Below are 14,628 nucleotides of genomic sequence, written 5' to 3' on the forward strand. Positions count from 1 at the left end.
GTTACAATACCTTCTCTTAATCCATATATATATATATATATGCTCTCAATCAACTTTTGGGCCAAATCCTGACTGATAGCAACCCATTCTTTCATAATCACTTCTTGGAGTTTGTCAGAATTAGTGGGTTTTTTGTTTGTCCACCCGCCTCTTGAGGATTGACCACAAGTTCTCAATGGGATTAAGATCTGGGGAGTTTCCAGGCCATGGACCCAAAATTTCAACGTTTTGGTCCCCGAGCCACTTAGTTATCACTTTTGCCTTACGGCACGGTGCTCCATCTTGCTGGAAAATGCATTGTTCTTCACCAAACTGTTGTTGGATTGTTGGAAGAAGTTGCTGTTGGAGGGTGTTTTGGAACCATTCTTTATTCATGGCTGTGTTTTTGGGCAAAATTGTGAGTGAGCCCACTCCCTTGGATAAGAAGCAACCCCACACATGAATGGTCTCAGGATGCTTTACTGTTGGCATGACACAGGACTGATGGTAGCGCTCACCTTTTCTTCTCCGGACAAGCCTTTTTCCAGATGCCCCAAACAATCGGAAAGAGGCTTCATCGGAGAATATGACTTTGCCCCAGTCCTCAGCAGTCCATTCGCCATACTTTTTGCAGGAGATTAATCTGTCCCTGATGTTTTTTTGGAGAGAAGTGGCTTCTTTGCTGCCCTTCTTGAACCAGGCCATCTTCCAAAAGTCTTTGCCTCACTGTGCGTGCAGATGCGCTCACACCTGCCTGCTGCCATTCCTGAGCAAGCTCTGCACTGGTGGCACTCTGATCCCGCAGCTGAATCCTCTTTAGGAGACGATCCTGGCGCTTGCTGGACTTTCTTGGACGCCCTGAAGCCTTCTTAACAAGAATTGAACCTCTTTCCTTGAAGTTCTTGATGATCCTATAAACTGTTGATTTACGTCGTCATTCTCACCTGAGTTAACAAGACGATTACTGAAATGATCTCAGCAGGTCCTTTAATGACAGCAATGAAATGCAGTGGAAAGTTTTTTTCCGGGATTAAGTTAATTTTCATGGCAAGGAAGGACTATGCAATTCATCTGATCACTCTTCATAACATTCTGGAGTATGCAAATTGCTATTATAAAAACTTTACCAATTTCCAATATTTATGTAATTCTCAAAACTTTTGGCCACGACTGTACATCAGGGAACTTTGAACAAAGTTCGGAAAACGTTCCCTGTTAGCTGGTAAAAGATGCTGCTTTTGAGCAGACCAACACAGCAACAATGGCTTAAAGTGGGACTATCTATTTGTCCAACCAATATCCGATGAAGAAAAAACCTGTTTGAAAACAATCATTACTTCTGTTAGCAGTAATTCTAATTGCGAAAGTAGGAAATTTTACACTTCACCTTTAAAAACTAAACATTTCATAATCACCAGTCGCATTTGCATTTATCATGAAATATATTTAGCATTTAATAAAACAGTAGTTGCGACAACTATGACAATAAACATTTTTAAGAAGCGATTTCTCTTTGGTTTCATCTTCTTACACCAGGCATTTTGTTTCATGTTAGCAGCTAACTGGTTAGCTGAGAAGCTGTTGGTAGATGAGTGCTAGCCATAGTAAGATTACCGTTTTAGCTCACTTCCAATGCAATCCGTAGGCAGAGATTTCTTCTCAATCTTCCTCCCTTGTCCTTTCTACTGTAGGCAAGCAAAATGACTTTTGCCTGTGTCATGTTAATAGAAGAACAGTTTGCTAATTTCTAAACGGTTGCTTTGTCCTTGTGTAAACCTTAAACAGCACTGGTTGCGGAAGCTGTGTTTTTTTCCTATTGTAGTGATTTGACGGTAAACAGGCTGTTTTTTTTTTTGAAGGACTGAAAGGACATCTAGTGTAGAGTGCTGGTTCTGCATGCCTTCACTTCACAGAAGATTACTGCTTGAAAGAGGATTTTTCCTCTGTTAATTAATTACTCATTAATGAACTTCCAAACTTAAACTGTTGTTATTATTATTTCAAAAGGGAACTGTTGTTTTTTGCTAAATTGTTGGGGTACGAGAATGAATGCAAATTAGACTGTGAGATTTTGTGCTCAGTGTTATAATAACATGGTATTCTTTTAAATGCGAACTGCGCTGTTTATTATGTAATTACTACCAGGCCATTGTACTATTCTTCCCTTTTATGATGCATCATAATATACATTGAAATCTTTCTTTTTCTTGTTCCATCCTCATTTTCAGGATGACCTGGACCCCTTTCAGGATCTATTAGAAGAGCAGCAGTATTCAGGAGATGTGTCCCTTCCCAGTCCCAAACACAAATATGCTCCCTGCAAGGAGAGCAAGAAGGAGCTCCTCACGTAAGCGCTGTATACACTGTATAACAACTACAGTCAAAGCCAAATTTATTCAGACATCTTCAACATTTCTCACATTATACAGTGTATTCGCTACAGTTTAGAAAATTGTAATAAAATATGACAAGAACAAATTCATCTTGATAATGTCAGATAACTTTGATAGAATGGTATGTAATGAATTACAATCAACCAAAAATTCAGGCAACTGTTAATATAGCAATCTTTACACAACTATCAATGCTTTGTTAACCAATTACCAAGAAATGCTTAATTTTTTTTAGTCTGTGGTGTAAAAAGGTCCCATTAGCAATTAAAGAAAAAACACTTGGTCAAAACATGGTCAGGTCAAAGTGTCTGAATAATTTTGGTTTGCTGTTTACTTTATTTTGCTATCCTCACTTACATAAATTAACTATAGTGTCCTGCATCCACTAGTTAAAAAAAAAAAGGTGTCTGAATTATTTTGGTTTGACTGTATTTCTGTCTATTAATACAAAAAAGTGATAGGTTTTTTTTTCATCTAGGTTGCATTAAATTAAATCAAAAAAATTAAGCACTACAAAATATTAAGTATCACTGTTTTCAATATTGACGATGAAAAAAAGTACCAAATCAGCATATTATAATGATTTCTGAAGGATCATGTGACACCAAAGACTGATGGCTGCTGAAAATCACATTAATAAATTACAGTTTAAAATATATTTGAATAATGATAAATAATAATAAGTATATATACATTTAGAGATGTTTTTTAATAGAAATACAGAAAAGTTATTATACATAATAACATTGTGAATATTAGTTTGTAAAATGTTGTTGTTTTATGGTATTTTTGATCAAATAAAAGCAGCCTTGGTAAACTTTTTTTTTTTTTTTTTCAAAAATGTTTCCAAAAAGAATACTGTATATTTACAGAACTGGCGCCAACATGATTTTCTCTCATTAAAGTAATATTATGATGTTAAAATATAGATGCCATTTTTATTTAGTACATCTCTCCTTTGCCTTTTGCTATTTTAACAGTTTGATTTAATTAAATCCTGGCTACTAAAATGATATGGAACTATCAAAGTTAAATGTGCACTTAGTTTTTTTTATTTATTTATATTGTGCTGCATATCATCTTGGGCTTACTATATAAGCAAAAGCTTTTATTTATGAATCCCATTTATAAAAATGCACTATTGGCAGTCAGCCATGACTAATTAATTCAAGATCACGTTAGTATTATTTGGTTGATGATATGATCTTAACAGCTTATTTAGGCTACTTCTAAAAGTGTATTTCAAACTTGAAACTACTTTTTCAAAAATACAATTCATTTATTTGCATACAAAACTTTTTAATGATAAAAGTGACCCTGAGTGCACCTTAATAATGCAGCTGTTCTATTATGCCTTGCCTCATGCTTCTTAAATCCTCTCTTAAGGCTATCAAGCTGCCAACTGGCTGACAAGGGCATGCGTGGTATGATGACATCTAACTCCCAGGATCTGAAGTAAGCCCTCGCGCTCTCGTGTTTACACGGCACCTTAGTTGACCCTCAAAATGAGGTCTGTCTGAGGTTACGCTAATCTGTTTCATGTTTTCATTGCTTGCAGGTGTCCCACTCCTGGCTGTGATGGCTCTGGGCATATCACAGGCAACTACGCCTCACACAGAAGGTGAACACTCACAAATATGCACATTTGATTTTATACTTCGCCTAACGTTTTGGCCACCCGTGGATTCAAAAAAGTGCAATGAGAGGCCCTTGGCATTTTTTGGTAAATGTGTTTCTTGCTCTGAAGTCTGTCAGGTTGTCCCCGGGCAAAGAAGAGTGGTATTAAAATAATGCACAATAAGGAGGACAAGGATGACCAGGAGCCAATCAGGTGCAATTTTTTAAATTCCTTCAAGTATCCAAAGCAACTGAAAGTTGAATATTGCTTGCAGTCGAAATTGACTAGTAACTGAGGACATTGCAGATTGCAAAAGAAACTTTGCTATGTGTGTGTGCTTATGTGTGGCCAATGTCTTTAGGTGTCCTGTGCCAGGCTGTGATGGCCAGGGTCATGTGACAGGGAAGTATGCATCCCACCGCAGTGCATCCGGCTGCCCACTGGCAGCCAAGCGCCAGAAAGACGGTTATGTGAACGGCGCTCCTTTCTCCTGGAAGTCTGGCAAGACAGACGGCATGACCTGCCCCACCCCAGGCTGCGATGGCTCAGGCCATGTCAGTGGCAGCTTTCTTACCCACCGGAGGTACATGAGTGTGTAAGCGTTTCTTAGTTAGGCCATTATATAGCAAGAAATTGTTTTCTCAATCAGTATTTTTGCATTCATTTTAATAAAAATATCTCAGCATTTTTAAAACATGATATACATTACCAGTCAAAAGTTTTTGAACAGTAAGATTTTTAATGTTTTTTAAAGAAGTTCTGCTCACCAAGCATGCATTTATTTGATTCAAAGTAGAGCAAAAACAGTCAAATTTGTAAATATTTTTACTATTTAAAAGAACTGTTTTCTATTTGAATATATTTTAAATTGTAATTTATTCCTGTGATTTCAAGGCAGAATTTACTGGATTACTCCAGTCATGTGATTGAAAACAGCTGAGAAGAATTTTTTCAGGTTTCTTTGATGAATAGAAGAACATTATTTGTCTGAAATAGAAATCTTTTGTAACTTTATAAATGTCTTTATCATCACTTTTAAATAATTTAAAGCATCCTTGCTAAATAAAAGTATTAATTTCTTTAAAAAAAAAAATTAATTATGTTGACTCCAGGTGTATGTCACAAAAGCTTTTCATTATTTATAAAATAATTATAAATATTATTATTATTATTAAGATAAATTATTACATATTATTATTATTTATTCAGCTTTTAAAATTGTACTCAACTGTTTTAAATATTGATAATAATTATAATAATAATAAATGTTTCTTGAACAGCAAATCAACATATTAGAATGATTTCTGAAGGATCATGTGACACTAAAGTAATGAGTAATGATGCTGAAAATTTAGCTTTGACCACAGGAATCAATTATATTGTAAAATATATTTAAATAGAAAACAGTTATTTTAAATAGTGAAAATATTTCAAGATTTTACTGTTTTTGCTGTACTTTGGATCAAATAAATTAAGGCTTGGTGATCAGAAGAGACTTCTTTAAAAAAACATTAAAAATCTTTTGACTGGTAGTTTATTTAATTGAGAAGTTAAATTAACAGTGTAGTTACTGTTAACTAAAACTAAAATTATTTTAAAAATGCTTTCTGTAATCGAAGTAAAGCTGAAACTAAATAAAATATAAATATTAGAAAATAGAAACTTTGATGTTGCTTTGGCGACTAACTGAAATAAGTTTAAAGTATTGAAATAAAAATAGAAAAGTACAAAAAAATTAATCCAAATGTCAAAAGCATATGACAAAATTAATAAAACTTAAAATATAAAAATAAAAGTTAAATTCAAAATCTTACTAAATACTCTAATAGGATTTAAATAACATATATTAGTATAATAATAAAGGCAATTCAGACAAATATTTATTTTTGTACCCTGATGGCATTTTTTTCTTGCTATTTTAATTTAAAGAATTAAAGATAAATAGTTAAGGGTTAACCTTTTTAAGCTTAAGTTTATGGTTAAAGCAAGAAAAAACAATTAGCCAGGGGTGTAAGAAAAATAATATTCAGGATATATTCTCTAAAACATTTTTCATGGTAAATGTTGTTTCAGGGATGTTTAGATATTTTACTTGAAAACAAGACAAAGATGCAGTTTAAAATTATTTTTGTGTGTCTGCGCTTTTTAAATACTTTAAAGCAATAAACATGTGAATCGGCTAATTTTTTCCTTTAAGCTGTTTTAATGCAGCAAACATATTTTATTCATACATTCTCAAAGCTAGAGGAGAGGATTTGATTTCCAAATTAAATAAACTCTAGCCAATAAACGAAATAAAAAAATGCACAATAATGCACAAAAATGTTCTTCTTAGCCTTGTAATATTATGTTACATTTTTTTTAAATCAGATAATTAAAAATTATCGATTTGTTTTGTTTTACTGTTTGTGCATGTGTAGTCTGTCCGGTTGTCCCCGTGCCACATCTGCTATGAAAAAGGCAAGGATGACCGGGGTTGAAATGCTCACAATCAAGCAGAGAGCAAGTAAAGGTACATGATTTTTTATTTATTATAGAATTAATTATAAAATTTAATTAATTTTATACTTTCCACCAGTGGCATTTTTTACAGTGAATTTCTCAATGCTCTCTTCCAGGCATTGAAAATGATGAGGAGATTAAACAGCTGGATGAGGAAATCAAAGACCTGAATGAATCGAACAATCAAGTAGAGTCTGACATGATCAAATTAAGGACTCAAGTAAGAACAGTTGCTATCTATCACATCAGGCTTTAGCCATGTGTTCATTCACAGAGATGCCTTTGTCTCTCTTCCTCCCTTCTCCCAGATCACCACCATGGAGACTAATCTGAAGTCCATCGAAGAGGAAAACAAGGCCATAGAGCAGCAGAACGACTCGCTGCTGCATGAGCTCGCCAACCTCAGCCAGTCCCTCATCAACAGTCTCGCCAACATCCAGCTTCCACACATGGTAAGAGCCAACAGATATGTGGCTTCACATACACTCTTAAAAATAAAGGTTCCAAAAGGGGCTTTTCACATCGATGCTGTAGAACCATTTTGTGTTCCCTGAAAAACCTTTCTCCATTATAAGGGGCTTTCGCACTGGAGGAACGTTTTCATAGTTCCTAGAATTATTGACGGAAGTTCTTGCTTTTTGGCATGACCGCACTACAGGAACTAGGAATGGTTTTTAGTTCCAGGAACTGTTTGGGGGAAAACAGCTAAATTGGCTAAATTAACTGCTAGAGTAGGGTCTATAGACCAATTCATAGTAGATGTCACAGTTACACACTACAAAAATGCTTTTCTTATTTAGATTTTTTTGTCTTGTTTCCAGCCAAAATATCTAAAAATTCTTAAATCAGGAAGGATTTTCTAGACGAGTAAAAATAATTGTCTTGTTTTCAGTAAAAACAGGTCAAAATTAAGTGATTTTTGCTTAGAACAAGCAAAAATAATCTGCCAATGGTATAAGCAAAAAAATCTTTTCAAACTGAAAACAAGATTATTTTTCTTACCCCATTGGCAGATTATTTTGCTTGTTTCAAGCTAAAACTCACTTAATTTTCATTTTTATTTTTTCAACTTTTTCTGAAAACATGATAACAAATTTTGCTTGTCTAGAAAATCCTTCTTGATTTAAGAAGTTTTAGATATTTTGGCTGGAAACAAGCCAACAAATCTAAGTAAGAAAAGTATTTTTTGCAGTGCGCCACGTGCAGTGGTGGTAGAAAAACACTGGTAACGTGAAGTGAAACTGGTAAAATCCTTGGAATAAGAGAAAAAAATTATAATTTTGTGCCTTTTGATGCCAGAATCGGAATGCAAATAATTTTTATGGAATACTGTCATCAAAGACGCTATTTAAAGTTAAAGGCAGACATTTAAACAGACAGATTATGGATGAAAACTGCTATACTTTTAAAGCATAAATTTGATTCTACATAATATTCACATATGCTGTTCGTAGGAGACGCATTGTATCATGCCTACAGTCACAGCATGACATAATATTATTTTAAACCTAGTACTATTAACATTTTACATAACATTTATTTATTTCATCTCACAATTCTGACAATTCAATGACTTTTTTCTCACAAATGCAGGTTTATATCTCATAGTTCAGACTTTATAACTCGATTTAACTCAACAATAGTGAGTTTGTCAATTCTCAGGGGGGAAAAGCCAGAGCCAACAGGAAAAGAGAAAAGAGAAGAGAAGTGTGAGATTTAATCTTGGAATTTCGAGAATAAAGTCAGAATTTTGAAATATAAACTCAAATTTACTTTTTTATTCTTTTATTCCATGGCTCCATAGACTGCTACTTAAAAACCATCATTTTCTGCAACCAGATAAGCTCCGCCCACAAAAAAAATGTCATCAGTGTTTGCAAACACACTGAATTGGTATATAGACATTTTTCCTGAGTGTGGAAATCACACCTGACTCTGAACCTGAAGGATGCTTTGCATTTCCGGTCTCCAGTGTTTCTAAAAATTAGCGTATTTTTCAAGCTGATAATCTCATGTTAAACCTATTAAAATGTTTTTAAGAAGCACATGGCTCCATGGTGCCATCACTTTGCCATGTCGCAATGACCGTCATTTGTCAGTGCCTCACTCCTCAAAGTTGAATGAGTGTGTAGATGAAACAAAGCTGCCGACGTTAGCTACTTTTAAAAAACAGATGGGCACTATTTGAACAGGGTCCTATGGAGACCGGAACAGAAGAGCATCCAATCGTAAGTTAGAATTTGTAATGGCGGTGCTCATCGTTTCCTCAGGAAAAAGGTCTATAGGAACTACCGTGACACGGTGTATGCCGATTGGCCAAATGCATACGAAACACTGACCATCCCCCATTCTACTTAACGTGCGACACAACAAAAACGGCTCACAGCATCCTCCTTTCACCAGTTGTTGATGTTTGTAAATGCCGCAAAGACGTCGCTGTTGGCCTCTTCATAGTTCCTGCTGCTGGTGCGAATGCAACCAGGAAAACGGCCAGAGGGGGAAATTGGTTCTTTAGGAACCACCAACTAAGTTTTTAGAACTACGTGGTGCAAAAGCACCTTTAAAGAACCTTTGTGTAATGGAAAAGTTCCATTGATGTTAAAGGTTCTTCATGGAACCATAGGCACTTTCACACTGGAGGAACCTTTTCATAGTTCCTAGAACTATTGGCCAAAGTTCCTGCTTTTTGGCGTGTTCGCACCGCAGCAACTAAGAACGTGTTTAGTTTTAGGAACTCCGTTTAGAGGAACTAAATTAGCTCCTACTTCCGATTAGAGTCTAAAACAGTTCTATTGGAACTACCAGTGACGTAAGTGTACGCTGATTGGCCAAACACATACGAAACACTGGCTACCTGCCATTTTTAAAAAGCCATGTAAAAATATTTACTCCACGAACATAGAAAACACCAATTATTGTGTTTGGCTACCTGTTGTCTGCAGTGTTGTGTTTTTTCCTTAGCCTCGATGATATTTACCACTGTAAGGTGTCATAGGAGATTTTGTCAGATTTTCATGCCCTTTTAATAGCGTAAATTGTGCATTTACATTCCATCTATCTCGAAACCCACGACACAACAAAAAGCTCAGATCACAGCATCCTTCATTCACTTGTTGATAATGTTAGTAAATGATGCATATAAAGTCGTCCCTGTTGGGGACAGAGTTCCTGCTGCCGGTGCGAATGCAACCAGAAAAACCTAGAACTGAGAACTATGTGATGTGAAAGCGCCTTTAAATAACCTTTTATGTAATTGAAAGGTTCCGTGTATGCTAAAGGTTCTTCATGGAACCAAAGGTGCTCTCGGACTGGAGGAACCTTTTCATAGTTACAAGAACTATTGGCGGAAGTTGCCGCTTTTTGGCATGTTCGCACCACAGGAACTAAGAACATATTAAGTTCTATGAACTCCGTTTAGGGGAACAAAATTAGCTCCTACTTCAGAATAGGGTCTAAAACAGTTCTATAGGAACTACCAGTGATTGGCAAAACTCATACAAAGCACCAGCTACCAGGCATTTTTAAAAAGCCAGTTAAAAAAATGTACTCAACGAACATGAAAAACAGTGATTTACGGCATGTACTTGTTGTCTGCAGTGTTGTGTTCATTTACATTCAATTTCTGTTATCACGAAACCCACGACACACAACAAAAACAGCTCCGATCATGGCATCCTCCTTTTACCGGTTGTTGATGTTTGTAAATGCCGCGAATAAAGACCTCGCAGTCGGCCGCTTCAGAGTTCCTTCTGCTGGTGCGAATGCAACCAAGAAAACAGCCCAAGGGGGAAATTGGTTCCCTGGGAACCACAATGCTCGCTAGTTCTTATGCGGTGCGAAAGCCCCTGATGTTAAAGTTTCTTCATGGAATCATGAATGCCACATTAACAAACCTTTATTTTTAAGAGTGAAAGGGTAAGAAAATATCAGTGATCAAGGGACTACAAACTCATGATAAAAGTGTTTGATAATATTGTACAATTATATAAACCTGAATCAATTCAAAAGAGCTGTTAACAGTTTGTTACAATATCACCTACTATAAACATATCTGCTTAGAATAGTATTTTAGCTCATATAGCGCCTTGTTGAGAGCCAGGGCCTGAGTCTGCATTTCAGACGCTACCAGTAGGGATGAAATTCCGGTTTCTATTGTTTCTCCCATCTGCTTCTTTATGTCTGTTGTTGAGTTCCTCGCAGTTCCATATGCTTCTGTGCTGAGGTCACTCCCCTTTACCGACCATTGTAGAAAAACAACCTCCACTCCAACAGCTGCTTTTCAGTTGAGTAACAACATGGCCGCTGTGGATCAGATTGTCGCATACACATTGAGCCGGGGCACGATTGGACAAGCCCCGTTGAAATGTGGCAGCCATGTTAGTAAACAACTGAAACATGTCTTCTTGAATATGGCTCCTGAATTCTCCACCCCCACTGTTGATGGATGCTATTTAGAGTGTGCACGAGGGGTCCTCAAGCTGCACTAACATCAGACGACTGTTGCCTGTTCATGTGTCATGCCGCTCGAGCAGAGCTTCTGTACTTCCACGTGTAAAGTCAAGTATGTCCGTTTTATTGAGACCACTGACCTCTGGCTTTAAGCCAGGCTAATAGTCTTTTCTCTACACCTCTCCCTTCTGTAGAAACCGATGCCACTGAAAGAGGCCCCTGTTAAAAATTACTGCTGTTTACAGATGCCCCACAGAGTAAGAGATTCATTTTCCATAGTCTAACTTTATCCTTCTCCTCACTATCATTTTCCTCCCCCTAGTCCTCCCCTTTTGTAACACACAGTACGATGTGTATGCATCACGAAGGTCCATAGAGTGTATCAGTGCCACACATATTGACATAATCCACTTCAGGGAATAGCGATAAGAAAGCTGGGGTTGCAATATGAGCCATATTTATTTTTGGTAGTAAACTCATGTTATTATCGTAAAACACATTATTTTATCAGGCACAGTGATGCTCATCGATATCTGTCTGCTATTCATGGCGATCTGTTCGATCTCACTTGTGAATGCCAGTATTACCTACATACTCATGAGCATGAAACTCACACCAGTGCATGCATACATAATGTATGTGCATTATAATTTTTTTGTTATCCATCAGATATATATTTTTAGAGACAGCGTAGTAGTCTTACGCAAGCCCTGCATTTCAAGAGATGTATTTTCTTTAAAACCCTAGCTTATATTTAGCTTCAAAGGCAGCTTTGTGGGTTCATTCCTCCCTAAATATATCCTCTTCCCCCTTCCCTTTCTGTCCTAAGCCTTGATTCTGTGTTTGATTGCATATATTATGCTCGATTTGCTTTTTCGACCTCCAATGATCCCCATCTGTTTCACAGGAGCCGATGAACGAGCAAAACTTTGACACATATGTGAGCACTTTGACAGATATGTATACTCACCAGGACCAGTACCAGAGCCCGGAGAACAAGGCCCTCTTGGAGAACATCAAGCAAGCGGTTCAAGGCATCCAAGTGTAGCTTTGCGATCGGCCAAGTAACGGGGTCATGTGATCAAAGCGTTAAGAAATTAAAAAAACCCATCATGTAAAAAGTATGGATAACTAGTATGATTTTTTTGCTGCTGTAATTTATTGTATTATTTGGCATTATTTATGATTCTGTTATGCTTTTGACAACAACAACAAAAAAAACGACATAACTTATTTGTTGCCTTGCTTTAAGATGACGACTACCAATGGCAAATGTTTTGAGGAACATTCATGTTTTGTACATTTTTCATATGACCTGACATAATGTGATGTACTGTTTATAGCTGCTAATGTATGCACATTTTAGTGTATATGTATTTATTAATTGTAAACAAAAACCATCCATTATTTTAAATCTAAAGAGGTGCAGAGGGGATACACTGAGGGAATGTAAGGGCAATCAGTTTCGATCTGAGCTTCTCTTTATGGAACTAATGGGAACTAATGTGCTGTGCAGGCTGTTCAATGGGTGTACAGTGGTACATTTTTGTGGTTCGATTTTGGGTACATTTTGTAAAAATATTGAGAAACGTCGTCTTTCGGTTCCGAAATCATATTTATAGTGGTCAGTGTGGGCACTCTAATGCAGTACGTGTATTGTTTTTATTTTTGCTTGTTTGTTTTGTTTTTTTTTGTCCTCGTTTTAATTCCCAAAATAGATGGAAAAATAGAAAAAAAAATGTGAATGCAAACATCATGACACGGAAACTCACTGGTGTAAATCCCAAGAAATATTTCATAAGTCCATACTCTAAATGTAACGCCCGGCCGGTTGAGGCCAATAACTACAGAAAATTTCAAGGAGACAATCCAACATTAATTATTAATTTAATGATCGTAAAATGTTAGTGGTAGTACGATAGAATATCAGCAATATATGATAACGAATCAATCATTTATTTAGATATGGGATGCAAAAGTTTGGGTATATGCAATTTCTTATTCTTACCATAGTAGAAAGCTGATGAATCTTTTTACTAAATTGAAAGTATTAAGTTTTATATAAATCTTTTAATACAGTCATGTTTTAGGGTTTAAACATGGGTGATCAAGTCTAAAAGGATGAATGCATTATGATTTAACATTTCTCATGTTCGATTTTGCACAGGGACACCTTTGTTTCCATGTTTTGGTGTTTTTATTTGTTTCAGGAGACCAAGGAGGTGCCCAGACGTTTGAATTGTGGGAAGTTTTTTCTTTTTTTTTTTTTCCTTTGAAGAAAGTAAATCTCTGTGTGAATGTTAGTTTATCAGTGTGCTGGATATACAGGGTTAATGTCGCCATCCATCCGTCATTGTGTCATAGTAATGGAGCACTTGTCTTGTAGATTTTGTCCAAACAATCATGTAGAGATTCATCTGGTCACGAGTGCACAACAAATACGACTATATCAGCAATGCAAGCTCATCATATTACAATTAGTGAACTCCAATCAGTATTAAGAGAGGTCAGCTTGCCTTCTGTGGTAACCTGCGATTCACCTACATCACTTATTTTTTACGTTTCTGAGAAATCAGCGGCACTTTAAGCTCTAAGAATTATGGAAATTGAAGCAGGAAGCATTTTTGATAATTCAACGATGAAACGGCATTAAGGACATGTACAGTTATAGTCTGGGAACCCCCCGTTCATCTTCATTTAGACAAAGCTCGTTCGAAGCATCAAGCAAAGTCACAAACAGGGCTGATTTTCAGTGGTGGATTTTAAAGTTGTTTGTATTTATCGAGCATGAGTCGAAACTGTCACAGTGATTTTTAGTGTGAAATGACTCTGGTTGTTGCTGATGCTCTACGTGGGGCTTTGTTTCTGAAATCTATGATTTTGTATTATTATTATTATTATTATTATTACGACGACTAGCATTATGTTTTCCGAGAGCTCATGCAAATGATGCTAGTCACTCTTATTTAGCGTTCTATAATATCCAGACATCTCTACCCCAACCACGGCACATTTCTCTCTCCGAAAGCTTTGTGTATGCAGCTTATTTCCAAGATAGTAACGCTTTTACAACACTGATAGCAAAATACAATATCCTCTCATCCATTATCATAACTGATTTGACGGGAAAAGGGATTTTAAGCACAATTCCGCTGCTCATTTTCAGTTGGCACATATTGTACTATCTACTTCAAAAGGTTATCTGTGACTATTTAAATAGAAAACTCTATCTATGGTGTCACATGCTTGAATGCAGAATACTTTTCTTATTAATAATTGTGAAATCATCAGGTTACAAGTTTCCATATCCAATGGATTTTAATTAACCATTTTAAACCAGGATTTTTCTATTAAAAAATAAAGAAAGAAGCATAGCTTTCTTAATGTCTCTTGCTCTCTTCCTCTATCCAGCTCTTTAGCTATCTTTTACTCTCTTATTTTGTTTTTCAACCACATGGCATGATTTCTGTTGGTATGAGACTTTTTTTGCTCTAAGTGTTTAAGATCACAAGTTGCAGTGATATTTCATTTTGAAATTGTGAAATTTGTACAATTTTTATCATGCTGGTGTTGACATCTCTTACTCAATAAAACTTGTGTTGCCACATTACATGTCCCTTTTATTCAACATGACATGGCATTTTTAAATGATGTTACACTGGCTTGCATCAAGGAGGTCTGATGTAC

At 36.1% G+C, this 14,628-nt stretch overlaps 1 protein-coding gene across 3 annotated transcripts in view; it reads left to right on the forward strand.

Annotated features, from left to right (window-relative positions):
- Positions 1-14,548, forward strand: part of myt1la (myelin transcription factor 1-like, a) — a 91,471-nt gene extending 76,923 nt beyond the window's left edge. For 2 of the 3 annotated variants that reach the window (XM_073816420.1, XM_073816421.1), the window contains exons 14-23: positions 2,208-2,326; positions 3,759-3,827; positions 3,931-3,993; positions 4,120-4,203; positions 4,352-4,573; positions 6,411-6,502; positions 6,609-6,712; positions 6,801-6,944; positions 11,136-11,198; positions 11,849-14,548. In XM_073816420.1, coding sequence (XP_073672521.1) covers positions 2,208-2,326; positions 3,759-3,827; positions 3,931-3,993; positions 4,120-4,203; positions 4,352-4,573; positions 6,411-6,502; positions 6,609-6,712; positions 6,801-6,944; positions 11,136-11,198; positions 11,849-11,989 — 1,101 coding nt within the window. In that variant the 3' untranslated portion in view covers positions 11,990-14,548. The remainder of the gene's footprint in view (positions 1-2,207; positions 2,327-3,758; positions 3,828-3,930; positions 3,994-4,119; positions 4,204-4,351; positions 4,574-6,410; positions 6,503-6,608; positions 6,713-6,800; positions 6,945-11,135; positions 11,199-11,848) is intronic. The other variant, XM_073816422.1, reaches the window with a different exon arrangement.
- Positions 14,549-14,628: the final 80 nt, after the last annotated feature.

Source organism: Garra rufa, chromosome 13 (genome assembly GCF_049309525.1).
Source record: "Garra rufa chromosome 13, GarRuf1.0, whole genome shotgun sequence".
Taxonomy (NCBI): Eukaryota; Metazoa; Chordata; class Actinopteri; order Cypriniformes; family Cyprinidae; genus Garra; species Garra rufa.